Source organism: Choloepus didactylus, chromosome 23, assembly GCF_015220235.1.
Source record: "Choloepus didactylus isolate mChoDid1 chromosome 23, mChoDid1.pri, whole genome shotgun sequence".
NCBI classification, from domain to species: Eukaryota; Metazoa; Chordata; class Mammalia; order Pilosa; family Megalonychidae; genus Choloepus; species Choloepus didactylus.
The window spans coordinates 12,673,123-12,699,290 of record NC_051329.1 but is presented as its reverse complement, the minus strand read 5'-3'; the positions used below and the strand labels follow the sequence as shown (position 1 = coordinate 12,699,290).

The 26,168-nt window shown below is 57.6% G+C and overlaps 2 protein-coding genes across 6 annotated transcripts; one reads left to right on the top strand and one right to left on the bottom strand.

Moving 5' to 3' along the window:
• Positions 1 to 37: 37 nt before the first annotated feature.
• On the top strand, positions 38 to 19,687 carry DDX54 (DEAD-box helicase 54). Its single transcript, XM_037816611.1, has 20 exons — positions 38 to 220; positions 3,173 to 3,302; positions 4,192 to 4,262; positions 4,786 to 4,974; positions 5,087 to 5,136; positions 6,180 to 6,221; positions 6,327 to 6,422; positions 7,484 to 7,605; positions 7,713 to 7,774; positions 7,860 to 7,991; positions 9,138 to 9,348; positions 11,187 to 11,321; positions 12,652 to 12,882; positions 12,956 to 13,029; positions 13,736 to 13,954; positions 14,146 to 14,288; positions 14,368 to 14,472; positions 15,063 to 15,167; positions 15,313 to 15,428; positions 17,818 to 19,687. The coding sequence occupies exons 1-20, from the start codon at positions 50 to 52 to the stop codon at positions 18,048 to 18,050; spliced, it is 2,637 nt and encodes an 878-aa protein (XP_037672539.1). The 5' UTR covers positions 38 to 49; the 3' UTR covers positions 18,051 to 19,687.
• CFAP73 (cilia and flagella associated protein 73) lies at positions 10,229 to 24,849 on the bottom strand. 5 transcript variants are annotated; one of them, XM_037816614.1, is made up of 8 exons: positions 24,674 to 24,849; positions 23,312 to 23,417; positions 22,402 to 22,506; positions 21,873 to 22,073; positions 21,078 to 21,299; positions 20,645 to 20,803; positions 19,115 to 19,203; positions 10,229 to 13,609 (listed from the first exon to the last, which is right to left on the bottom strand). In XM_037816614.1, the coding sequence occupies exons 1-7, from the start codon at positions 24,727 to 24,729 to the stop codon at positions 19,126 to 19,128; spliced, it is 927 nt and encodes a 308-aa protein (XP_037672542.1). In that variant the 5' UTR covers positions 24,730 to 24,849; the 3' UTR covers positions 10,229 to 13,609; positions 19,115 to 19,125. The 5 variants fall into 5 exon arrangements, 3 of the variants coding, with proteins under 3 accessions (XP_037672542.1, XP_037672541.1, XP_037672543.1); XM_037816613.1 differs by lacking the exon at positions 10,229 to 13,609 and having other exon boundaries at positions 15,820 to 19,203; XR_005213966.1 differs by lacking the exon at positions 10,229 to 13,609 and having other exon boundaries at positions 21,032 to 21,299.
• Between the last annotated feature and the right edge of the window lie 1,319 nt (positions 24,850 to 26,168).

The following is a 26,168-nucleotide window of genomic DNA, read 5'->3' as shown; positions in this document are numbered from 1 at the left end:
GCGTCCCCGCAGGCTCCTCCCCTTCCCGCCCCGCAGCGCCCGAGCTGTTATGGCTGCCGGCGCGCGCCGCGGGACCGGCCCTGGGTCCCGAGCTACCATGGCCCAGTGGAGGAAGAAGGGGCTCCGGAAGCGCCGGGGCGCGGCCTCCCAGGCCCGCGGCAGCGACTCGGAAGACGGCGAGTTTGAGATCCAGGCGGAAGATGACGCCCGGGCCCGAAAGGTGGGAGCGCGGCGCTGGGACGCAAGTTAGGGCCGGAGACCCGGCGTCGGGCGTGCGCGGCGGGGGCCCCTCGTGGATGCGATCGGGGCGCTCGGGCGCAGCGCTGCCGCGGCCTCAGTTTCCCCGGGTGGGGAGTGGGAATGGGCGAGGGTGGGAGGGAAGTGTGGATGTCCGGGGACGGGAGCGCAGGTCCCCTGGCCTGAACACGTGTCTCCGGGTCTGTCACGCCCTCGGGTCCCGGCGGCCTAAGTGTCCTAGTTCCGAGCGCTGGGGCCTGCGGGCCTTCAGGGTTCGCTTCCGAGCGCTGAAGTCCACGCCCCTGGGATGCGGTAGCGCGCCCCTCATTGGCTTCCCCTGCTCAGGGGGCGAGTGCTGCTTTCCTTTCCTCCAATGAAAAGTGCGAGTTGGAAAGATCTGACTTTGCGAGTTTGGGGGATTCTTGGGAGGTTGAATTAGAGGCAGACCGGAGCCGGCAGCTTGAGACAGTGACGCCATCAAGCGTCCTGGGAAACTTAATAGTCAAACTGAACATTTGCTGAGCGCTTACTGTGTGCCAGACTCCGTGCTAAGTTCTTTATGTCTTATCACTTCATCCTCAACACCAACCCCGTGAGCTAGATCCTGTCATCCCCACTTTCCCGTCGAGGAGACTGGGGCCTCGAGGGAGACTGAGGCCTCCAGGGGTTAAGGAACTTACCCAGACCTCCCAGCTTGTGAGTGGCAGAGCCAGGATTCAAACCCGGGACTATCTGGTTCCGGGGCCTGTCAGTTTCCACTACTGAGTGCCAGCTCTATGCAAGGGGGGTGGTACAGCTGTGAGCACCAGGAGGGCAGAAGAGCGGTAGCCGGGTATTCCCCAGAGCCCAGTGCCAGCCGGTGCCTGGCACAGAGGAGGCCCTGGGTAAGCATGTGAATAAGTGCATGTTCATATGCAGAGAAGGGCCTGCATGCTTCGAGGGCAGAGACCAGCCAAGACCTTATCCCACTGTTTCCCCACCCCCACCCCCTGGAGAAACTGCCAAAAGTGACATATGGCACAAGACGTTAGAGGTGGTGAGTGCCAAAGAGGAGCTGCAGTTGTTCAGACCAAGGGCTTTGTCGTGGCACAGCCCTGCGTTCCAATCTGGCCCCACAGTGAACTGGCTGGGGGACACTGGGAAAGTTGCTTAACCTCTCTGTGCCTCCGTTTCCACTGCTGTTGAAGACTGATGATTATATGCAACTCAGAGACTGTCTGTTCATCAGCTCGTTCCCTAAGTATTGCAAAGCCCTGGTACAGGCGGGCGGTCGGCTTCCAAGGTCCTGGAGCAGGGTCGGCAAACTTTTTTTTTTTAATTTTTTTTTTTATTAAATTCAGTTTTATTGAAATACATTCACACACCATACAATCATCCATGATATACAATCCACTGTCCACAGTATGATAACATAGTTATGCGTTCATCACCACGATCTATCTCTGAACATTTTCCTTACATCAGAAAGAACCAGAACAAGAATAAAAAATAAAAGTGAAAAAAGAACACCCAAATCATCCCCCCATCCCACCCCATTTGTCCTTTAGTTTTTATCCCCATTCCTCCACTCATCCATACACTAGATAAAGGGGGTGTGATCCACAAGGTCTTCACAATCACACTGTCACCCCTTGTAATCTACATTATTATATAATTGTCTTCAGGAATCCAGACTGCTGGGTTGGAGTTTGGTAGTTTCAGGTATTTACTTCTAGCTATTCCAATACATTAAAGCCTAAGAGGTGTTATCTATATAGTGCATAATGATGTCCACCAGAGTGACCTCTCGACTCCATTTGGAATCTCTCAGCCACTGAAACTATTTTGTCTCATTTTAGGGTCGGCAAACTTTTTATATAAAGGGCAGGAGTGTAAATATTTTAGGCTTAGTGGGGGCCATGCAAAGTCTCTGTTTCCTTTGTTTGATTTTGTACAATTCTTTAAAATGCAAAGATCATTTTTAGCTCTTGGGCTGTACAAAACTGGCTGTAGCCCTGACCTGAGGGTTATGGTGGGTCACTGAAGGTCTAGGGGAGCGAATGTAGATTCTGAAACCAGAGTTCAAATCCCTGGTGCCCACACTTTCTGGCTGTGTGACTGTGGGCAGGTCACTTCACCTCTCTGGGCCTCAGTTTCCTTGTTGCATGGATTAAGTGCTTTAATTTAGAAGACTGCTGAGAGTAGCCTCTGTCTTATAGTCTGTGCTATGGGAGTTAAAGCTATTATTATTAGTCAGTGCTCCATCAGTTGTTTCTGAGAGGAAGAGGACAGTCCTGTAGCCCAAGAATCCTCCCTGGAGGAGGTGTCTGGGTTGGATTTAGCTGTCCCTTAAAGGGTGAATGGGTCCCGGATAGGCAGAGAGGAGACCAGGGACGAGGCAGACCCGAGTTGGGATGGGGTGATGCGTCAGAAAGGATCTGGGTTAGGGCACAGGACAGCTTGGAAAAGTCTAGTTCCTTACGCATAGTAGACATTTTGATTGAGTAAAGTTTTTAATTTTGAGAGCTTTGAATGACAGGTCAGGATGAGGATGACAATGACGTTAATGAGAATACTACCACCAGCTGCGTGCTAGGCACTGTCTGGAGCTTTCCACTTCCCTGTTCAATCTTCCCAGCAGCCCTGTGAAGCACATGCTCTTGTCCTCCCTCTTTTCCAGTTGTGCAAACTGAGACTCAGGGAGGTTGTCACTTGCTTGAGGTCTCAAGCTGGTGAGTGGCAGAGCCAGGATCTGCACCCAGGCGGCCACCTGCAGAGCCCACCCTGAGCTGAGCTTGGCCTGGGCAGGGAGAGCCCCTTAGCAGGGAGGCCACATGACCTGGGGGGAGAGGGCCTGCCTGGAACAGGGGAGAAACTGGCAGCGGGACAGCCCACTCCCTGCCCTCTGTGGTCCGGTTGTGCTGGCACGACCCTGCATCTCTGATCTTCCCCCCAGCTGGGCCCTGGCAGACCCCTGCCCACCTTCCCCAGTTCGGAATGCACCTCGGACGTGGAACCGGACACCCAGGAGATGGTGCGTGCCCAGAACAAGAAGAAGAAGAAGTCCGGAGGCTTCCAGTCCATGGGTGGGTGAGCTGGGCACCCAGGGGCCTCAGGGCAGCAGCAGTGGGAGTCCTGGTGCCTGCTGTACCCCCTTACCCATGTCTGCTCTGGGCCCAGCACTGTGGTGGGTGTTGGGGAGACGGAGGCAGTAGACACGGTCTCTGGGCTTTCAGGGCCTTCTGGTGGGGATGACAGGCCTAGAAAGAGAATGTGCAAGAGCAGAGCCTTGGTGGTGGCACTGGGAGAGCCCCAGGTGGGGAAAGAGAAGGCTGGCGGGCTCCAGAGCAGTTTACAAGCTGTCTCAAAAGGCCCAGATGGTAAATACCGGCGGCGGCTTTGCGGGTCACCGTCTCTGTCACACCTACTCGACCAGGCTGCTGGAGCACCAAAGCAGCCAGACGACAACTAATGAATGGGTGTGGCTGTATGCCAATAAAACTTTATTTACAAAACTGGCCCTGGGATTGGGCCCAAGGGCCATGGTTTGCTAGCCCCTGCTCTCAGATATCAAGGATGACAGTGGATGGGGCAGGGTTTGAGACTTCCGCAGAGGCCATGGAATTGATCCTGGCCCCCTCTTTCAACTCCCACCCCCTGAGATGACCTCTCCTACCAGCCCTGGCATCTTGGCTAGTCACAAAAGGTGCTGGCACTTAGTGGACATCCATAAGGCACCATAATCTGCTCAAAACACTTACAATGCCTGAACTCAATCCTCAGAGCCCTTTAAGGGAGGCACCACCATGGCCTCTTAAGTTACAGATGGGGACACTGAGGCAGGGGCAGGCTGAGTCACTGAGCTACTTCTGCTGGGGAAGTGGCACGGCTGGGACTCAGACTCAGGTCATTCTCCTTGGAGGCTGCTGCCACGGGGGCTCCCCCAGCCCCTGACCATCCCCATGTCTTTCCCAGGCTTGAGCTACCCGGTGTTCAAAGGCATCATGAAAAAGGGCTACAAAGTGCCAACACCCATCCAGAGGAAGGTACAGGGTGGGGACTTTCCGGGGAGAAGGGGTGAAAGAGTGACCTGGCTTCTTGACACCCACCCCTCGCCCCAGCTGTCACCTCCAGCCTCCCCTCTTACCCTGCTGAAGCACAGAGCTCACCCAGTCCACAGGCGGGGGAAGCCGGGCTTCTGTGCCAGTCACACCACCCCAGGGCTGCCCACTGCTGAGCCACTGCCCAGGCACCTTGCAGGCCCCCATCATCACCCATTTCTCCAGGGTCCCAAGGAAAATGACCAGACAGGGAGGGCGAGTCTGACTCCTAGAGAAGGCTGTTCCGCCAGTGGAAAGATTTAGGGGTAGTGAGCTGCTTGTCCCAGGGTGTGCAAACAAGCCCTTGCAAGAAAGGGATCGATCGGGGCTGGGTGGTGGGCCCTGTTCCCTTCCCGGAGATCCTGCAGTTTGCACTCCCTGGGGGCTCGGATTGTTGGATTGTGCAGTGTTCGGGTGAGTGATCAAGGCCCCTGGCCACCCCCCACCCCCTGCCCCTGCTCCTCTCCAGACCATCCCTGTGATCCTGGACGGCAAGGACGTGGTGGCCATGGCCCGGACAGGCAGTGGCAAGACGGCCTGCTTCCTCATCCCCATGTTCGAGCGGCTCAAGGCCCGCAGTGCCCAGACCGGGGCCCGCGCCCTCATCCTCTCGCCCACCCGTGAGCTGGCCCTGCAGACCATGAAGTTCACCAAGGAGGTGCTTCGGGGGCTGCTGGGTAGAGCTTCACCCTGGGGGGAGCCTGCAGCTGGGGGGCTGGGAGTGGCCGGGGCCGCCTCACCCTCCCCTCCCTCTCTCTGTCTCTCCACAGCTGGGCAAGTTCACAGGCCTCAAGACTGCCCTGATCCTCGGCGGGGACAAGTAAGAGCCCCTCACCCCACGTCCCAGTCACCACCCTTCAGCACGTCGAGGCCTCGGGGTATTAGATTGACTGAGCCTGCGTTGCTTAGTAATAGTCGCAGCTTCTCTGCACATCAGAAAAATCTAACAGGGAAACATGCCATAAAAGGTTAAAATGAATGGCCACCCAAGCACTACAACTCAGACACGGGGGCGCTCCCTAAAGGGCACCGTTGGCTCACAATGTCAGTTCTGCTTACTGACATGCAGTATAGGGGTGTACGTTTACCGTGCCTCTTTGTGGGTTGCTGAAAAGATGAATGCACAAAAGTGGAGGAATTGTGTCATAGCTTAAATATGCAAAATGCATTCCATCCTGGCATGTTTGTGCCATCCTTCTAAGGCAGCAGATACCACACCTGGTTCACAGGTCAGCAAAGCGAGAAGTGAGGGGTGCAGGACCCAGCCTCCAGCCCGCCCCCTCCCCACACCACTGCGCCCCCCTCACCCAGGAGCCCTTCCTGACTCTCCCAGGACATCACTGTTATTGATTATTCTTGACTCAGATAGTGTTTTGCTTTTTTGCTGCTCTTTAGCATACATTATACTTGATTAGCTCTATAGTTGGTGATTATCAGTAATGCCTCCCTGGGCTAGGCCTGGCCCAGGGTGTTTCAGAGGAGGACTAAATTTAGGGGTGTGCCTCCAAAAGGTGTCAGCAAGCACATAGAGACAGGGAACTGGGCCCTAGCTGGCGCTGGCAGTTCCAGCGTTAGTCACTAGGTGGCACTGTGGGCCAGGGCAGCTCATTCCTGCCTGGGGGCAGGGAGCCTGGTGGGTTCTATGGCTGAGCCCATCTCTTTGGGGAACTCGTTGTTGTAACCAATTCTTTTGTATGTTTCGGCTTGTATTTCTCAGGGAAATGCCTTTCCTGGTATCAGCTATAGCCTCTCCTCAGCTTCAGTCCTAGAAGGGGTGTGGGACTCACCTGGGCATTTGCTTACGGGAAGGGAGAGAACTAAAGAGACCTGTTCTGTCAAGCTGATACTTCCTCTCCTTTCTAGAATGGAAGACCAGTTTGCGGCCCTGCACGAAAATCCCGACATGTGAGTCTGTGGATCGGGGATGGTGGTCTGGGGCCCCCTTCCCCAGAGAGGAGGGCGGTGGTGGGGCCGGCCGTGGGACCACCTGGTCTGTGCACCCCCTTCCAGAATCATCGCCACCCCCGGGCGGTTAGTGCATGTGGCCGTGGAGATGAACCTGAAGCTGCAGAGCGTGGAGTACGTGGTGTTCGATGAGGCAGACAGGTAAGGCTGCGCGTCCCCTCCATGCGTGTGTGTTCATGGTGGCCCAGAGGCCAGCAACGTGGAAGGGGCTCGGCCTCGAGAGACCTGGGGGACAGAGCCAGCAGCAGTGTTTTCCCAGACGAGGCTGCAGCCAACAGGCAGTGCGGGGGCTGCTCTCCGGGGCTCCCCAGACCAATAAATACTTTTTATCATGTATTATTTTCAGGATTATTAAAAAGAATAGTAAAGCCACAAATGCATGATTTCAAAAAGATAGAAAAAACGCAAATTTGAGAGCATAGACTTGACCAAGACAGGGGTGGACTCGAACCCCAGCTCTGCTCCTTCCCAGCTCTGTGTCGTCTGGGCCTTGATTTCCCCGGCTGTAAAGTGTATATGTGTGTGGTGGTGGTGGTGGTGGGGGAATAGTATGGACCTCAAAGGATGGGTGTGATGGTGAAAAGGGTTGGTGCATGTAAAGTCCTTAAAATATGCCTATTACCCTTTTAATGTGAAGTTATAAGAAACATAACTGAGACAGCAGATGCAAAATTTCAGGGTCATTGCCAGACACAAAAGGACAAATTTTGTATGCTTTCACTTAATATGAAATGTCTAGAATAAAATTAATAGGGACATAAAGTAGATTAGAAGCTACCAGGAGCCAGGGAGAGTGGCAGGGAGGATGGGGAGTTATTACTCACTGGGTTCCGAGTTTCTGTTTGGGGAGATGAAAAAGTTGGGGTAATGGATGGTGACGATGGTAGCACAACATTGTGAATGTTAATAATACCACTGAATTTAACACTTGAAAGTGGTTAAAATGGGAAATTTTGAATTGTATATATGTTGCCACAATATAGAGTTTAAAAAAAAAAAGGTTTCAGGGGTTATTCTTGCTTAGGGATGAGGTGGTCAAATACAAAGTGAGTTGAATTTAAAAAATATATTTAAGGCAAATGGCAGTAGGGTGGGCGAAAGTGGTGGCGGGAGAAGGATGGCTGAGGTTTGGGAGGGGTCAGAGTGGAAACCCGGCTCCTGACCCTGCCCTGCCCTCTGCCCTCTGCCCTCTGCCCTCCCAGGCTCTTTGAAATGGGGTTTGCGGAGCAGCTGCAGGAAATCATCGGCCGCCTCCCCGAGGGCCACCAGACGGTGCTGTTCTCTGCCACGCTGCCCAAGCTGCTGGTGGAGTTCGCGCGGGCAGGTGAGTGAGGGGCGGGGCCGGGGCTCGGGGGCGGGGCAGGGGGCGGGGCCGGGCGCGGGGGCTGGTCCCGCGGTGACTTCGCGGTGACTTCCCGCTGCCCTCCCCAGGCCTCACGGAGCCGGTGCTCATCCGCCTGGACGTGGACGCCAAGCTCAACGAGCAGCTCAAGGTGAGGCTCCGCCCGTCCCCTCTCCCGGGCTGGCCTGTGCAGGCCGGGCCCCCGGGAGTCACCCTCCTGGCCCCTCGCCCCGCAGACTGCCTTCTTCCACGTGCGCGAGGATGCCAAGCCCGCCGCGCTGCTCCACCTGCTGCGCAACGTGGTGCGGCCGCAGGACCAGACGGTGGTGTTTGTGGCCACGAAGCACCATGCCGAGTACCTCAGCGAGGTGAGCAGGGCCCTGCTCTGCCCTGGGTGGGGGAGACACCAGGGACCGCCCCCCTCCCGCGGGGACCAGCCCAGCACCTTCCGCTGGAGCTTGGAGCAACAGGGCCGCCTGCGGCCACCAGAGGGCAGCACCACAGCGGACTGCGGTCCTGGACAGGGTCATACATTTGATTCTCTGAAACTTTCTATCATGAAAAATTGCAAGCACATACTAAAGGACAGAAAATAGTGTCATGAACTCCCAGGTGCTCATCATCTGTAGGTACCACAGTTATCAACTCATGGCCACTGATCCATCTATTATCCACCCTCCCATCCCCCTATCCAGATTATTTGAAGTATATCCCAGCCTATAGATTTTCAGTGTTCTCTGTTTTAGTTTTTAAAATGGAGGTATAACCTGCAGGCAGTAAGCTGTGTTGAGTGCCCTGATCTTACCTGAGCATCTCAATGGCATTTCTTACATGTGTAAACCTGCATGAGCCCGGCCAGGCCAAGGTGTGGAGGTAGGGAGGGGGCCACAGTCCCCCGAAAGGCTGTGGGGCCCCTTCCCAGTAGGTGCCTTCACCTGCATCAGGCACCCCTGGGGGGCGTTACCTGAGAACATGGTTCACTGGGTTTCACTTACTCTATACATTGAATGGGGCTTCCTCTGTATAACTGCTAGGATCACCAATAAATAAGACCAAAATGATCATTTTTAAAGAATAGTTCGACTTTCATGATACTTCCTATGTTCTAGGCCCTTTTCTCAGTGTTGTACATGTTTTAACTCATTTAATCCTCATAACACTACTGCAAAGAAGGAACCATCATTCTGCTCATTCTATGGATGAGAAAACTGAAGCACAGAGAGGTTAAGTAACTTGTTCAAGGTCACACAGCTTAGTGACAGCAACAATTCAGCATGAGGCTTATACCCTGGGGCGGCACCTGCAGGTTCCCTAAGGGAGCCCTCTGCATATGTTATCTCCTTTGATACTCACACAATCCCACCGGGAGGGGAAGGTGATGTAAGCCCCCCCATACTGACGAGGACTCCACAGCCCATGGTCTTACCCAGCGTACGTCGCATCTGGTGCCAGGCTTCCCCTCTCCTTCGAGTCCACCTCACCTCTCTCTGCCCTCCTGCCTTTGTCCCATGCAGCTGCTGGCAGCTCAGCGGGTGACTTGCACCCACATCTACAGCGCCCTGGATCAGACGGCCCGCAAGATCAACCTGGCCAGGTTCACACACAACCAGTGCTCCGCCCTCATCGTCACTGACCTGGCAGCCCGCGGCCTGGACATCCCGCTGCTGGACAACGTCATCAACTACAGCTTCCCTGCCAAGGGCAAGCTCTTCCTGCACCGTGTGGGTAAGGAGCCACTAGCGCCAATTCCTGCCGCTACAGACAGGGAAACTGAGGCCCAGGGATGGGGCTGAGTAAGTCCGACTCTCAGGGATGGGGCCCAAGCATGATTCTAATGGGCAGCCCCAGAGCTCTAAATAAGGGCTTCTGCCTCGTCTGGATTCACCAGTCCTGGGCTTTATCTGTGTCTTTCCCACTGGTACCTGGCCATGTGCCCTGCCAGTCCTCTCCCAGAAACCTGCCTCTCTTTTTAGCTCCTCTCCTGGGTATCTTTGCACCCTTTCTGTACTCTATAAGCCCCCATCTCCCCACTTGCCCACTTTGTTGATTCAGGATGTTGGCGCCCACCTTCCCTTGGCCCTCCCAACCCAATTTACTCCATTAAATTTCACTACAAAAGTAGTAACTGCAAAACAAAGCAAAGCGCCCAGGTGGTGGTAAAGGTCACGCGCTCCTTGCGATGGCTGTGACAGCAACTGCGAGCCACCTCCTGCCGGTGTCAGGCCCGCCTCTAGTCTGTAATGTAGCGGCTTTTCATCCCCCCAACAGCCCTGTGCAGTGAGTGCCAAGAGCATCAGGTTCATTTTACAGATGAGTAAACTGAGGCCAGACAGGTTCACTAACTCGCCAGGCATCATACGCACTCCCTAGAAGTGGGGAGGCCAGGATAGGAACCCAAGGAGTCTCTGTTCAAAGGCCACACTCTTCTCCCCTCTCCCTCACTGCCTCTGACAACAGGGCCATTGTTTTGTGTGAGTCCTTGGCCTTTTATTGACATGTACAAATACACATAAATTAAATACATGTGCCTAGGAGAGGAAATAGGTGGGTGGGGTTTCTTTGGCATGTTTTGTGTATCATTGAACATCATCAAATAAGCAAACCCTGGCTGCCCGGTGACGCCCCAGGAGAAGTTTGATGGGGCTGTGGCGGGAGCCTGTGCCTTAGAGGCCCATGGAAGGCGCTGTGTCCCACTGCCTGAACCCCTTTCAGTTACTAGTGCCACCCCCTGGTTTCCGGTGCTCCTGGGGGTACTGCCTCGCATGTCCTGCCAGAGTCACCAGAGCCCCCCACAACCAACAGTATAAATCAGACCCTGCAAACAGATCCTCCAAACGTGGTGACACTGTTTTCACAAGATGCAGAAATAAACTGAAATGTAATGATTTATTTAAACAAAATTTGAATCACACTGGATGTTCTTTCCTGTAACCTCTCTTTTTTTCTCTCCCCATCGCTATATGTTATAAACAGGTTCAGCAAATCTTCTTAGTCTATAACTACTGCCTTAACTACTCATCGCTGCTACAGTAGCACGAAAGCAGCCAGAGACAAAACATAGGCCGATGGGTAGGGCGGTGTGCCAGTAAAACTTTATTCACAAAAGCAGGGCCTGAGCCAGACTTGGCCTGTGGACTGCAGTTTGCCAACCCTCTTTTTCAGCTGGATGATTTTCTATCATGTTTTTATAATCTAACTAACCCCTTTTGTTAGCCCCTTGAGTGGTTTCCAGTTAGGGGCTGTTCCACTCAGGGCTGCAGGAAGAATCCTTGTGTGTGAGTCTTTGCCTCCTCGAGCATTTTGTTAGGGAACGTTCCCAAACATGGGGATTCCAAAGACTTTTGATGCCGATTATGAGCAATGCCTTGCATTTATTTTTGCTGACTTTCCCGGAGTGCTGTGCATGTTTGCCCAGCGACTGTCAGTCCCCCTCTGCTTTCACGGGTGGAGACGGCAGCCTGGTGAGGTGGGCCTCTTGTCCTGGCTTCCGCCATTGGGGTTTGGCACATGTTGATCGTGGCTGGGGCCCTTCTCTTTCCCTCGATGGTCATCTCCCCCCACAGGTCGCGTGGCCCGGGCTGGCCGAAGCGGCACCGCCTACTCCTTGGTGGCCCCGGATGAGGTCCCCTACCTGCTGGACCTGCACCTGTTCCTGGGCCGTGGCCTGGCCCTCGCCCGCTCGCACGAGGAGCCCTCAGGTGAGTGGGCGCTGGGCCCCCCGGGAGTTCATGGTGGGGCATGGCTGGCACCGCGTCCCTGTCCTGCCTTCAGGAGGAGGTGGGGCTAGATTTGACCCCAGGCAACAATCCATGTTTTAAACTCTAGGATTTCACATAAAAATCCACACTTCTGGCTTCTGAAATGGTCAGATCTGGCTGTGCCGAGTCTGCCTTTTCATGCAGTGAGTGCTGGCTAGATAGGGCTCAGCCAGGCACCCTGCGGCAGGCCGGACCCTCGGCTTCACTGCGGCCCCCACCTGCGCCTCTCCCCTATGACCGGCCCCCAGGCACTGATCTGTGACCCTGTACTCAGCCAGGTTTTCAGGGGAGCCCAGGGGAGGAAGGAGAGAGACTGAGGCTTGTTCAAGCTGAGCTCTCAGAATTTTCCTCTGTACTTCCTGCAACGCGATCAAGTGGGACAGGCAACAGGAACCGGGCGGTCTCCTCCTGTGGGCTGCTGGGGGACAGATGCTGCACACACGCTGCCTCATTAGCGCATCTGTGCCATAGGGAGTGTCATCCTCGCCTCTGCCCAGGGAGGCCAAGCATCTTGTCACAACAGGGGTCCAGCCAGAGCCCTGGAGACCCCGGCTCAGAGAGCCCAGTGACCGCCTCAGCCCTGCCCAACAAATGGCGAGCAGAGAAGACAGCTGCCCCATCTGGTTGGCTCGGAGCCCAGGTCCCCACTCTGTCAGGAAGGATGTCTAGCCAGGCAGGGACTCCCTGTGGGGACCAGGTGGCCCCCAGAAGTGCCCTAGCCCGGGACTCTGTGCTTCGAGGCTGTTTGAAAGCAGAGTCTGCAGTGAGGACAGTCAGGCTCAGACCTGAGGGCCCAGGAGGGGGGCAGGTGTGCCGTTTGAGGGGAGCCCCATCTGTGCTCCGCACAGTCCTCAAGCGGCAGAAGGACGGGTGGGAAGCCAGGCAGAAAGGACCTGCCCCAGGGCCGGGCAGCGGCACCTGGCTCAGCCCGTGTGCACAGAGTGCCAGCCGCAGGCCCCGCCACCGGCTCGGAGTCTCGATGTGCAGTGGAGGGAGACGCTGGCACATGGAGCGTCTCAGCAGTTGGTGTCTCCTGCTTGACCCAGTGCCGTCATTTTACTTATGGCCAGGCTGCCGGCCCCTGTGCTGGAGCTGCTGAGGCCTGGTCTGCGGCTCTGAGGCGCCCAGCATGAGGGCTGGCTGCAGTAGCTGTTCCGTAGCGACAGCGTCTCTCGTGGCAACTGTTCTTGCCTGTTTGCCTGTAATGGGCCAGGGCAGGAGGTGGGCTGGGGCCGAGCTGGAGGCATCTGACTGGGTGCCGTTGGGGCAGGCGAGGCGGCTGTGGACGGCGTTCTGGGCCGGGTGCCGCAGAGTGTCCTGGACGAGGAGGATGGCGGCCTGCAGAGCACTCTGGAGGCTTCACTGGAGCTGCAGGGCCTGGGCCGCGTGGCCGACAATGCCCAGCAGCAGTACGTGCGCTCACGGCCAGCACCCTCGCCCGAGTCCATCAAGAGGGCCAAGGAGCTGGACCTGGCGGGGCTAGGCCTGCACCCACTCTTCAGTAAGTCTCCGTGGGGGCAGGGGGCAGCCGGTGGGCCCCACAGAGCCCAACCTCATACCCCTGTCTCTGCCAGGCTCGCGCTTCAAGGAAGAGGAGCTGCAGCGGCTGAGGCTGGTGGACAGCATCAAGAACTACCGCTCCCGGGCGGTGAGTGAGAAGCCAGGCAGGATCACACCTTGGCTTTCAGGGCCCAGAGATGGTGGCCGTTGGCCTGGGGATCACACGGCAGCAGCTGTGGTGCTGGGACTCAGATCGCGGGAGCCCACAGGGATTTTCATCTCAGCATGCAGCTGTTTAATCTGCAGCCCTGGCTCCGTTGGCATCTCCAGAGATCCTCCCTTGTTCTGGGACCATCCCTGGTGCTCTTTCCCGCCACTTACAGATGGGTAAACTGAGGCCCACAGAGGGGAGTGATGTGCCCAAGGCCTCTTAAGAGGCCTGAGGAGCTGCCTTTTGGTAGCCTTTCCCCTCTCCCTTCCCTCGACTCCCTCTGGCCACCCCAACTTGGGCATAAGGAAGGGGGTGCCCACAAAAAAGGAGAGCCCTTGGGTGGAGAGCCTGTCAGCCAGCGAGTGCCAGGGAGGAGTGGAGGGTCCTCTTAGGAGCACAGTCTCGGAGTCAGGTGGACAGGGTTGAAATCTGCGCTCTGGCTTGTCCTGGCTGTGTGACCCTGAGCAGGTGCCTTGCCCTCTCTGAGCCTCACACTCTCGCTGTGGCATTGGAGGACCTAGGGCGAGAGACCCATGCAGCACTCAGGTGGCCCCTGGCACCAAGCAAGCGTCCACCAGGCTGGCGAGGGTGGGGCCAGGGGTAGAGGACCCCCTGGGTGAGGGGCTTGGCGTCCTCCCTGCAGACCATCTTTGAGATCGGCGCCTCCAGCCGGGACCCGAGCAGCCAGGTGATGCGCACCAAGCGGCAGAAGGACCACAGGGCCATCGCCCGCTTCCAGGAGGGGCGGCGGGTGCAGCAGAAGCAGCAGGAGAGCCCGGCCGGCCCAGCCCCGAGCTGCGCAGCACTGCCGGAGTTGCAGCCCAAGGAGGAGGAGGAGGCGGTGGTGGGAGACAGCATGGAGGTATCAGCCCCACCCCGGGGACCATGCGGTTGGGGGCAGAGCCTGGCATTAAGTCCCAGCAGCCCATGGGGCCGCTGAGCAGTCAGTGGGGCAGGAGACCCGGTCACCTAGCTAGTACATGGCAAAGCCCGGCCTCAGAGTCCCCGGGAGGCTCCCAGGGCTGGGGACGTGATGCTGGGCCTGGTTGGCAGGACGTTTTTGCAGCAGTAGTGAGCCGGAAGCGGCCATGGCCAGGACCCAGCGGGGCATCTAAGAGGCGGCGGGAGGAGGTCCGGCAGCGGGAGCAGGACTTCTACGTCCCCTACCGGCCCAAGGACTTCGACAGCGAGCGGGGGTGAGTGGCCACCAGGGCCCAGGCCGGGGCCGCGGGCCCTTCTCCAGCCCTGCCCTGACCGCCCGCCCTCCCCCTGCAGCCTGAGCATCAGCGGGGCCTTCGAGCAGCAGGCAGCCGGCGCCGTCCTGGACCTCATGGGGGATGAAGCCCAGAACCTGACCCGGGGCCGGCAGCAGCTCAAGTGGTGAGTGATCAGGAGGGCCACCTTCCCAGGGCCACCCTGCCTCCATGCGGCCCCCAAAAGCAGGAGGTATGAGCCCCCCCCCCCCCCCACCGACACACACACACACGCACGCACGCACACGGCTGGTCCTGTCCCCCATTTGGTCCGGCCCAGCAGGGATATGACCCCTGCCTGTCCTTCCCCTTGATCGACTGTGCATAATAGGGATTTTGACTCATCTGTCCTTTTTGCCGCTGGCATTTCCAGCCAGGGTTTGTGATCCATTTTGCCCGTGAGGACTCTAGGTCCAAGGGAAGTGACGTGACTCATCCGGGTGACAGCGCTGGGCGGTGGGAAGCTGCCCCAGGCCCACCAGCCACCAATGCCTGTGCCAATCCCCTGTCCCCACACTCCCCTTTGAGATGTGGGGCTGCCAGGGGAAGGGGGAGCAGGAAGGGGTCTTAGCACCTACTGCTTGCCAGGCATGGCCGCCCAGCTTTCAGGGAACCCTCCGATATCCAGTGACGGCTCAGAGGAGGAAACGGCCCCAAGGTGGGGCCACCACCAGGCCACCCCCTGCCGGGCAGCCCTCCCAACGCCTTCTCCCACAGGGACCGGAAGAAGAAGCGGTTTGTGGGACAGTCAGGACAGGAGGAGAAGAAGAAGATCAAGACTGAGAGTGGCCGCTACATCAGCAGCTCCTACAAGCGGGACCTGTATCCGGAGAGGCGTGTGACGGGGTGGGGTGGGGTGGGGGGTTGGTGTGGGATCTTGGGGACCGCGGCCGGTGCCTGTCAGCTTCCCCTGGGGTGGGGCCAGTTCCCAGCCCAGGCCCTCAGGCTTCCTTAGTGCAGCCCCCAGCTATCAGAAGTGGAAACAGAAACAGAAAATAGATGACCGTGATTCCGAGGGGGAAGAGGCGGCCTCAGAGCGGCGAGGCCCGGAGCGAAGAAGCAGCAAGTGGGGCCGGGGCCAAGGTAGGAACCGGGCAGAGAGAGGAGGAGGCTGATGGGGAAACTGAGGCACAGAGGGCTGCAGCAGCTGCTGCCATCTCCCAGCCCCAGAGCTGCATCCAGTGGGTGGGTGCTGCTAAGCCCTGGGTCTCCCCCAGTAACCCTCCCCTCACACACAGGGACCCCTCCCCTGTTCCCCGCCGGGTCCTTGCACCCTCTGTCCCTCAGTGGACCTGGCCTGGGCCTTTTCAGCTCCCCACGTGCCACTCCTGCTGGTGCCCCTGGGTGCATTTTCCCAACCCTTCCTGTTTCACAGAGGATGTGACCAAGGCGGTGTCACTGTGCTTGAGCTCTAGGGTGACTTACAGCCATTTAAGCACATCGTCCCAAAACCTAAAAAACATACCAGGCCAAGCCTCATGCATTTTCTGATATTTTCCACCTGCCAAAATGGGCGTGGCCTGTGGTTCCGCCCGACAGAAAGTTAACGTGGGAAGGTTCTCTAAGTGCCTGGGGGACTCTCTTCTCAGCAAGACTGTAAGGGGGTTCCCTTTGCAAAAGCTCCAAGTCAGAAGGCGGCTTTTCAAGGAGGCTGCAGTCACAGGGAGGCTGAGGAAGGGCTTCCCCCAAGCCCCGGCTGGCAGGTGGCGCGGGCAGTCACCTGGGGACTTGGTCCTCTCTGGTCTGCCCTGCATCCCGGCACCTAACGACCGTGGCGTAGTGCCCCGGGTTGCAGCCCCCAGGTGCCAGGTGCCGAGTCCCAGGTCAGCCCTTTGGGGCAGAGGGCAGCCGCAGAGCGATGACAGCTGCACACACGCCTGTCCTCCCTGCTCCCGGCCTCCGCCCTGCTCCGAAGGCAGGGACTGGAGCGCAGCCCCCACCTCTGGGGACGAGCTGGCTGACGGGGAGAGGCTTGGGGACAGGCCCTGTGCTAGACACTACTCGTGACCTGGGAGGCAGTGAGACTTGAGGGACAGGAAGCTCGTGAGGTGGCCCGGGGTCACCCAGCTGCCTGCTGTCTCCCCCCACCCCGTGGCCTTCGCTGGGGAGGGGGGAGTTGGGACCATGTCCTGGTGCTCTTGCGGGTGGGCCTTAGCCCCTCTGGTGTCCCCCAATCCTCGGGACTGGTCACTGCCTCTTCTCCATGTCCCTGAGAGTCTGTCTCTGGCCAGGGGCTCAGGGGTGGCAGGTCTGGGGGCCAGGGTCCACTCGGCCTCCTGGGGGCCTCTCTGTCTCCTCCTGGCTTTCTACATGGGCGTCTCTGTCAGCACTTCCTCTCCTCGGTGACTCTGACATGTCTGTTTCTGTCTTAGACCCTCTCCCCGACTCTGGTCAGGTCTCTCTCTGGTTCCCTCCTGTCCGTGTGTGGCTGACGTTCCCTCTTCATCTCTCTCTCGTCTGCTGTGCTCTCTCTCTGTACATCCCTGTCGTGTCCCTCAATGATGGTCTCCCCCTCTGCCTCAGTCTCTCTCTTGCTGTCCTTCCCTTCGTGCCCCTCTTCTGGCCTCCCCTGGGCCCTCCTGCCCCTCATTTATCACTTCCTGTCTTTTCTTGGGGTGGTGCAGGCTGGGGATGGGGGCTGGAGGGGGCAGCTGCTGCCCCTGCATCCCATCATCCTTGGAGGCGATGGGGTCCCTGTCAGGAGCCTGAGCCTGAAGGAGACATCTGGGGCCGCCTTAATGACCATGTGTCTGGGAGGACTGGAAAGGTCACAGTGGTGGGGAGGAGCCCAGCTGGGAGGAGGAGGGAGCAGCTTGGTGGGGAACTGGGGCGGCGGGTAGGGTTGCCCTCCCAGAGTCTGGAAGAACATTCTGGAAGAATAGCACCTGCTGGATGTGGCCACTGACCTCTGCTGCCGCAGCTGTGCTGTGCCACCTTGGGCAACCCCTTTCCCTCTCTGGCCTCCTCATTTCTCTCCTTCCAAAAGGAAGGTTATGCTCCAGCCTGTTTCCATCCACCAAGCATGGAGCCTGCAGTCCAGGGAGGCAAGGATTGGGGTCTGGCTCGGTCACTGCCGGGTCCCCAGGACCATAGGAGCTCCAGCAGCCTTGGTTGGGTGACCGATAATAATAATCACAATCCGGAGACACTGTGTACTCGACACATTATCACATTCATTCCTCATCGGGGCTCCACCAGGAAAGTGCTGTTAGTCATAATTAACAAGAAGGGGAAATGGAGGCACAGAGAGGTTAAGTGATTTGCCCAAGTTTTCAGAGACCACACTAATGACCACTCCACTAGACTACCTAACCACTATTGAGCACCTACTGTATGCCAGACACGGGGTCCCCAGCCAGCCATAAACACACAATGGGAGAGGGGACAGGGAACAGTCCGGGAGGCTTCTGGGAGGAGGAGACCCTGGGAGTCGCCCTAAGGATGAGCCGACAGAGCCTCCCCATCCCTGCAGGTGCACCCCAACCCCGCACCCCAGGCGCCCCTACAGGTCGTGTGCGCTCCGAGCTCAAGACCAAGCAGCAGATCCTGAAGCAGCGGCGCCGGACCCAGAAGCTGCGCTTCCTACAGCGCGGGGGCCTCAAGCAGCTCTCAGCCCGCAGCCGCCGCCGGGTGCAGGAGCTGCAGCAGGGCGCCTTCGGCCGGGGCGCCCGCTCCAAGAAGGGCAGGCTGCGGAAGGGGATGTGAGGGCCGGGACCCAGGCCGTCCACACCTGGATGGCAGCAAATGCTTCCCAGGCACAGCTGCGGGCCTGGGCCGGCCGCAGGGCAGCCTGGAGGGGTAGCAGCCACCTCTGCAGAAGGCAGGGACATGTGAGCGGGGTCTGCAGGGGAACCTAGGGGCTCTCCAGCAAAGCCTGTGGGCTGGGCCCTGAGCTGACAGCTTGGTTGCTGCCATGTCTGTGGGTCTTGGGTTCAGAGGTCCTGGCCACCCAGATCTGAGCCCTGAGTGCCCAACACCCGGTGGATGTTTTTTTTTTTAAGGTAATAAATCTTTGAGCTCCTCTGGGGGACCACGAGTGCAGAGTCTATCTGGGGAGCAGGGAGAGTCACACGTGCCAAACTCCCAGGCAGCCTTGTAGGGGATGAGTCAGAGAGCATGGTTCACCCAGAGTCTCCTGAGGGTGGGCTCTGGCTGTGAAGGGGTTAACACGGCCCCCCTAACACCCAGAGGTCAGGGCCTTCATCTGCTCCAAGCCCTGCCCCTCCCATCTGGGATCTCGGGGTGGTCTGGGGTGGCCCCCAGCAGCTAGGTGAGCAGGACAGAGCCATAGCCCAGCCTGTGTCCCTGGAGGAGGGAGCTCCGAGCACACCTCAGGTCACCCTCCCGCTGGCCCTGTATCTCACTCCCCAAACGCTCATCCAGCAGTTCCCATATGCCGGGCCCCATTCCATGCACCTGGCAAATAACTCATCTAATCCCCCAGTCACCCCGGGAAGTAGGGCCTGGTCCTGCCTCGATTTTACGGGTGTGGCAAGGTGAGTCCTTAGGACCACACAGGGGCTGAGGGGTCAGCAGCACCTGGTGTTGGCACATAGCCCTTTGTCACCACTGTCACCGCAGCCCAGCTTTATTGGGGGCCGGCTGCCTCTCCACACCTCATTTAAGCGGCACAGCATGGGCACAGCCCTGTCCTGTCTTTCAGGAGAGGAAACATGCTCGGGAAGAGCCACTTAGCCCTACACCCCAAGGGAAGCATGAGACCTCCTTTCCAGAGCTGGGGTCCTCACAGGGCCCCCCTCACTGCTCACCTGGGTCGGGGCTAGAAGGCGGGGGCCGCAGGCTCGGCCTGACGGAGGCTGGTCAGCAAGGCCGAGAGATCTTCCATGAACAGCTTCACCTGAGGGAGGGAAGCCAATAGGGCCAAAGTCAGTCAGGGTCCCCAGGTTGCAGTCCAGCCCCCACCCAAGGCCTGGGGAGGCTGTAGGGCAGGGTTGGGGGCCTGAGACCCCTGTTAAGGGAACAGCAGCCATGGCGCATCCCAGAGGCGCCAACCGGGCTCCTAAGCTGTTCGGGCTGAAAAGCCTCGGGCAGTGCCTCCCACAGGGCGCTGGTCAGCAGACACCTGGGCTCACGCTGGCTCATGTCTGTGTTTGATTAAATTAATAGCTTCACATCAGTTCACTTTGTTTCTTTTAATTAAATCAGCCATATTTGTCAGCTCATGGTCTATCGTCTATGCATGGTCCTCTATTTCATTTTAATTGACTTCTTTATACAAACTTATTGAACATCCATGGGCTTACTGCCAAGGGCTGGAACTTGATGGATTGCTCATAACTGTGTACTCCCCCTTTCCTTCACATTTGCAACTTAAATAAACCTCTGAGAAGGAAACTATCTCTACCAATGGAAAAAAATAAGGTACCCCATTCCCTTGTCATAATGGGGGGAAATTGGAAAACAGTGCCATGAACAGGATGCCTGTTGAATTGGGGCCACCTGCTGCTGCCTGCAGGAAGGCCAGGAAAGGGGGGTGTTGCAGAGGGGCTGACGGGCATCGGAGAAGGGACTTTGCACTGTCCTTCACACTGGGCCTGTCACCTTCCTTAGGTGTGTGTGCCACAGGGGTTCCCAGGGCACACTTGGGGGGACATTGGTATGAAAGAAGTCACAGCCCAGGATGTGGCTGCAAAGGCAGACTCAGGTGACTCAGCTTTTGGCCTCTGATGGGATCTTGGCAAGTGGGCGCAGAAGTGGGGCAGATGGGGAAAGAGGGTGCCCCCCTCTTCTGTCTCTCCATAGCATCACAAAGGGGCTGTGCCTTCAGTTCCTCGGTAAAAACATGACAGAACTGTTAGAAATGTGACCCCCCTTCCTCCACTCTACTGAAAGTAGAGAAGCCAGTGTGCTTGGTCTGCAGTGAACTTTAGTGGCATCATTGGGCAGGGAGAAAGCACTGGGCAACTCGGCCCTCACCTCCCTCAGGAAACTGAGGCCTGGCCATGCATGGAGCGAGAGGTCAGGAATGAACCAGGTTCTAATCGACTAGTGCTACTTGTTTGCACTGTTTGATCCTGGGAGGAAAGAGGAGCCTGTGGCATAAAAATGCTGTGACTGTCAGTGCACGCCTGGCACAGTGTGTGAGGGAGGACACAGACCCAGAGAGGGGCACAACCACGATCTCCTCACATGGCACATCCCTGTCAGGACCTGGGTTGTGGCTGAGCCCACAGGGCCTGCTTAGCCCAAATAAGGTGTCATGAATGGTGGGATTTAAGGCATGTGATGTCTCCAAAGAGTATTTGGGGGCTGGAGGTGACACAAAGAGGGGACCTCACCTGCTCCAGCTGTCCCTCGGTGTCCTCAATGTCCAGGGCGGGTGACTGCATCCGGTGCTGGCACAGTTGCTGGAACAGGTTGAGCGCTGACATCCTAGTGCGTCCCAAGAGCAGGGTCTTCTCGGCGGCTGTGTTCTGGATCTGAATCCACTTGGACTCCTGGCGAGCACCCCCACCCCCAGCCCTGCGGGTTATGGAGTGAAGGAGCTGGAGGAGGGCGAGGTCTCCTTCCCACCCGCTTCCTGCCACTCAGACGCCGCTGTGTGCTCCTGGAGAGGCGCGGGAACCACCTGTCAGCTTCTGATAGATTGGCCTCGTGTGCCCTAAAGTGGTTTCTGATGCCTGAAATCCCCCCTTCAGTGCCGCTGCCCCCTCTGCTCTCATCACCTCTGGCCGCCCCGCCCGGCGGCGTGGGGCCGGGGGCGCGCCGTACCCAGCGCAGCGTGCGCTCCCGGGCCGCCTCCAGGCGCTCCTGCAGCTGCGCCCACCGCTGGCAGTGCCGGAGCAGCCGGTCCTGCCCCGCGTCCTGCAGCCGCTGCAGCCGCGTGCGCGCCGCCTCCAGCTCGGCGAGCTGCTCGCGCTCCGTGACCCTCAGCGCCGCCAGCGTGTCGGCCAGGCCGTCGAACCGCGCCACCATCTCGGGGACCTCCTGGAACTGAGGCGGGCGTGGGCTGGGGCACTCACACGATTCTGCAGCCCCCTGATCTCCGCACCCCACCTGGTCTCTCCTGGCACCTTCTCAGCCCAACTGCTAAGTGGGGACATCAACCAGGCCCTGTCCCAGAAGTGGGGACAGCAGGAGCTGGAGGGTCTGGGACGCGGGCTCTACTCCTGCTGCTGCCCACCTCTGTTATCAAACCCATCTTAGCTTTACTACCTGTAATTAAAATAAATTCATTGATTCATTCAACTCGTATTTTAAATGCCTGGATCTCCCCAACCCCTCACCTGCCTGTGTGAACTTAAGTAAGAAATACCTTTCTGGGCCTCAGTTTCCCCAGCTGTAAAATGGAGTTGACAATAACAGGACTCACTTGCCTGGGCTGTGGGGGGCGGATTCGAAGAACGGCAAAGCGTGTCATGGCTTACGGTTGGCGCTCAGTTAAGTGGTGGTTCCTGGCCGGCACACGGTCAGTGCTCCAAGAGTGTGCCCGCGCAAAGCCGTCCCCAAGGCCACCCAGCGCTGCAGGGTGGCGCTGAGCCCCTCCGCCCCCTGCCGGGAGCCCACCTCCGGCCGCCGCTCCAGCACTCGCCCCAGCAGGCGCGCGCAGGGCTCCAGGCGCTCCAGCCGGCTCCGCAGCCGCGCGCGCTCCCGTTGCAGCTCCTCGAGCTGGGTCCGCAGCCGCTGCGCCTCCGCCTCCTGGCGGCCCGCCCGCTGCCGCTCCTCGGCCGCCCTGCGCAGCGCGCGGCCGCGCCGGGCCTCGGCTTCCTGGGGGCCGGGGTGGGGGGGGCGGGAGGCGACGCGCCTCAGGACTCGGGACCCCGCCGAGCTCGCCGCCCTCGCCCCGCTGCATCACGCGCGCGCTGAGCCACAGTGGCAAACAGACGGCCCGCGGGCCAAATTCAGCCAGAGTCTCTGATTTTGGCCCCTAACGCACGTCCTCTCCCCCCTCCCCCCCACCCCCGTGGCGTCCACCTCAGCACTTCCTTTTGTATTACTTAGCCCGTTTCTTTGATTTACGTGACCTGCCTGGCCCCTGTCGGGCTTTGAGTTTGCGACCCTGTGACCCTCCCTACCCCCAGCAGTCTCCACCGACCTGCAAGAACTGGTCGAAGCGAACAAAGGATGCCTTTAGCTCCCGCTCCTTCTGTTCCAGCTGTTCCCAGCGCTGCTGCAGGGCCTCCCTCCTGCTCTGGAACACCTGGGGATGAGGAATGGGTGTGTTGTGGGGGATTCAAGACACCCAGCGCTTTCGAGTACACAGGTAATCCCTCCCGTCTATTGTCCCTGATCTTGTCGCTGCTTTTCTGCCCAAATGCATGCACGGCTCCCACCACCCTCAGGACGAAGCCAAAATGCCCTCCCGCAGCCCTGTGTACCAGAGTTTCTGCCCTTTCTTCTGGCCTCATCTCACCCTCTCTCCTCTGACACGCTGCCTTCCAGCACCCGGTCACCTAAGCTCTGTTCTCACCTCCCAGGCTTTGCAGATGCTGTTCCCTCTGTCTGTGTCTTCCTCCTCCCCATCCCCGTTTGCTGGATAAGCTGACTTGCTCTTCATCAACCAGTAAGACATCACTTCCTCCAGGAAGCCTTCCCTGACCACCCCTATGGGGAGCTGCTAGAGGCCTCCTCTGAGGCCCCACAGTCCCTGTCCAGTGTTTCGCCACCCTAGCAGTCACTCCTGGACACTCGTCTGTCTCTGTCTCTAGACCGTAAGCCCCTTGAGGGCAGGGACTATGGTGAGACCTCCAGACCCCAGAACACTGCTCCACCCATAGCAGGTGTTCAATGCACACTTATTTGCATCAACCACCAGTCTCCCTTGATCCCCACTTGACAGATGAGGAAACCAAGGCTTATGGTGGTGAAATGACTTGTCCAGGCCTTGCAGCTGATAAGTTGGCTCCATAAGTTCCCATACCCCTGCTCACTGCCCAGTTCCCCTCCCCTCCCCATTTTCCATCTGGGGTCCCCAAGAGTCTCAGGGGCCAGCAGCGAAGGCTCACCTCCTTCTGGGCCTGCAGGCTCCGGTCTGCATCCACCAGCTCCTGCCTCTTCTCCAAGAGACGCAGCACCGGGGGGACGCGGCCCACAGTCTGCTCCGGTATCTTCCTGGAGGGGTGTGAGGAAGAGTGGAGGTGAAGAAGGCAGGAATCAGGGTCCCAAAAACCCCACGAGTGCCTGAAATGCCCCCATTAGCCACCCACTGACTGTTAAAATCTTCACTCATTCAACAGATTGTCCTGAGTGCCTGCTCCGTGCTAGGCACCATTCCAGGCACCCGGGTGCAACTGTGAACCGGGCAGACAGAACACCCCGGCCCTGGGGGAGAAGGCACTCTGCCGGAGCCAGGGAAGTAAAGGTATAAGATACGGCTGGGGTGTGGTAGGTGCCGCAATGAAACACTGAGGAGACCATGGGAAATCCTTCAGTGGGGAGGTCAGAAAGTCCCTCTGAGAAGGTGACATTTAAGCAGAGACCAGAAGGGGAAGGGGAAGGAGCCATGCAGACACACACAGGGGTCCAGGGAACAGTCAATGCAAGGCCCCCAAGGGAAGGAAGGGCCTTGCAGTGTGGAGGGAGCAGGGGGAGGTCAGCGTGGCTGGAGGGGAGGGAGGGAGGAGGGGAGAGATGAGAATTGAGGTGAAAGAGGTAATGAGTCAGACCCTGTGGTGGGGCATGGGGAGGGTGCGTGGGGAGGGACGACTTTGGCTTGGCCCTGAGTGAGGAGGGGGCACAGGAGTGTTTGGAGCGAGGGATCCCTCTGGCTGCTGCAGGAGCATGGACGATGGGGAGGGGCACCCGGGGCAGCTGTAGGAGACCAGTGGTGGGGCTCTGGCCTAACCCAGAGATAATGGGGTTCTGATCAGGGTGGTAGTGTGGAGGGGTCAGGAGGGGTCAGATCTGCATACAATTTGAGAGCAGAGCTGTTGGGGTGAATGAGGGGAGTGAGAGAAGAGTCAAGGGTGACCCTGGAATTTTAGCCTGGGCAGTGGAACGACGTTGCTGCTAGGAACTGCGACAGGGAGTACTGGGTGGGGGTGGGGGACAAGACAGAGTTTTCAGAGTAATTCCTTCCCACCTTGTGAATGATTTTATCTCAGCTGGTTTCTGCCAGTGGCGATCAGGTGCAGGTGAGAGAAATGGGCTATTGGCCCAGCTTTGCCCCTAACTAGCCCTGAGACCTTGGGGAAGTTGAGGTTCCTTTTTGAGCCTCAGTTTCCTCTTCTGAGAAGAGGGGGCAATAACCCCCTACCATGAACTGCCCGAGGAAACGAGACCCACTGGGAGGGGGCCCGGGAATGAGCCATCCCACCTGCTCCTGCCCTGCCTCCTCCAGCCCTCCCTGCCACTTGCAGGCCACTCACGCCAGCAGCTTCTCTTCTAAGGCCAGTCGGAAATATTCCTTCCAGTTCACCGCCATTCTCCCAGTGGTCCCCCGGGTTACGTTTCCACCGGCTGGAGTTTTGCACAAGCCTAGGAGGGCCTTAGGGGGCTCTGATGGAGGGTGGTGCAGCAGCGTGCTCGCTCCTCGCTCTGGAAAGGCAGCGACCAAGCAGGCCCTGGTTGCCAGGGCAACCAGCTACGCAACATTCTGCTGCCTGGCTCCGGAATCAGCCAGGGGAGGCTGAGGGAGGGGGTGCAGGGTGGGGAGCAGCCTCTGCTCCACCTGGGGAGGGATGGGTCCCTCGGCCAAGAACCACCTCTCCTGGGGACCCGAGTCTGGCCAGCCTCGTCCTGGCTGTGCAATCACACTGGGTGGCTGCACACTCAGTTGTCCACTCTCAAGAATCATTATTGGGCACCTACTGTTTGCCAGGCCCTGTGCTGAGTCATTTGCTCCCTGGAAAGGAGCTGAGGCCCTACTACGTTCTAGCCTTTGGAGGCTCCCTGTGCTGGAGATAGGCTCCCCCTGGCCATGCCATGTGGGGTCCCCAGTCTCAGTAGGACAAATAAAGAGGGACCATCACACCACAAAACAGAAACCAGCATTTGGGGACAGGACATCTGGATTTGGAAAGGCAGGGGTGGGAAGGAGTGGACATGTTTTGAGCACTTAATGCAAGGTCAGACACTAAGCCAAGCAGTCTATATGTCGTTTCTAATTTAATCCTTACAATCCAGAGTACTATGGAAAAGGTACTCAGAGTAATATAACAAATACCCACAGGCCCTCCACCCAGAAATAACCATGCTATCTCTGTTTCAGATCACTTTTTTTTTCCAGTTTTAAATAATTCATTTTTCCACTGAAAGAAATGTATTTTCTTATTGTAGAGTAACACTATTTAAAAATCTATAATTACTTGCAATGTCTACATTGATTAAAAGAATTCCTAGGAATTTTGTTAGAGTGTATTTGAGAGAAACTGAGCCAAAATAATGTATATCTTATCTTTGAGCATTTTGCATTAATGTTCACATAATATCATTCTGCATAAGTCAGTGTCAAGTTACAATAAGGCACCATGATCCGATTTTTTCTTGTTTTTTAAAAATGGAGGTATAATTTACATACAGAAAAGATCACTCTTTTTCACATATAGTTCTATGGGTTTTGACAAATGCATAATAGTTGTGTAATCACTATCACAGTCAACACAGACAGCATTTCCATCACACTAAAAAATTTCTCATGCCCCTTTTTTTTATCAACCTTTGATCCCACCCCAGGCCTGGCAATCACTGCTCTGTTCTCTATCCCTATAGTTTCACCTTTTCCAGGACACTGCAAATGGAAATGTGCTCTGTAGCTCTTTGAGTCTGGCTTCTTGCACTTAGCAATATCCATTTGAGATTCATTCTTGTGGACACATTTACTGGTAGTTCATTTGTTTTTTTATTTTTTTATTTATTGCTGAG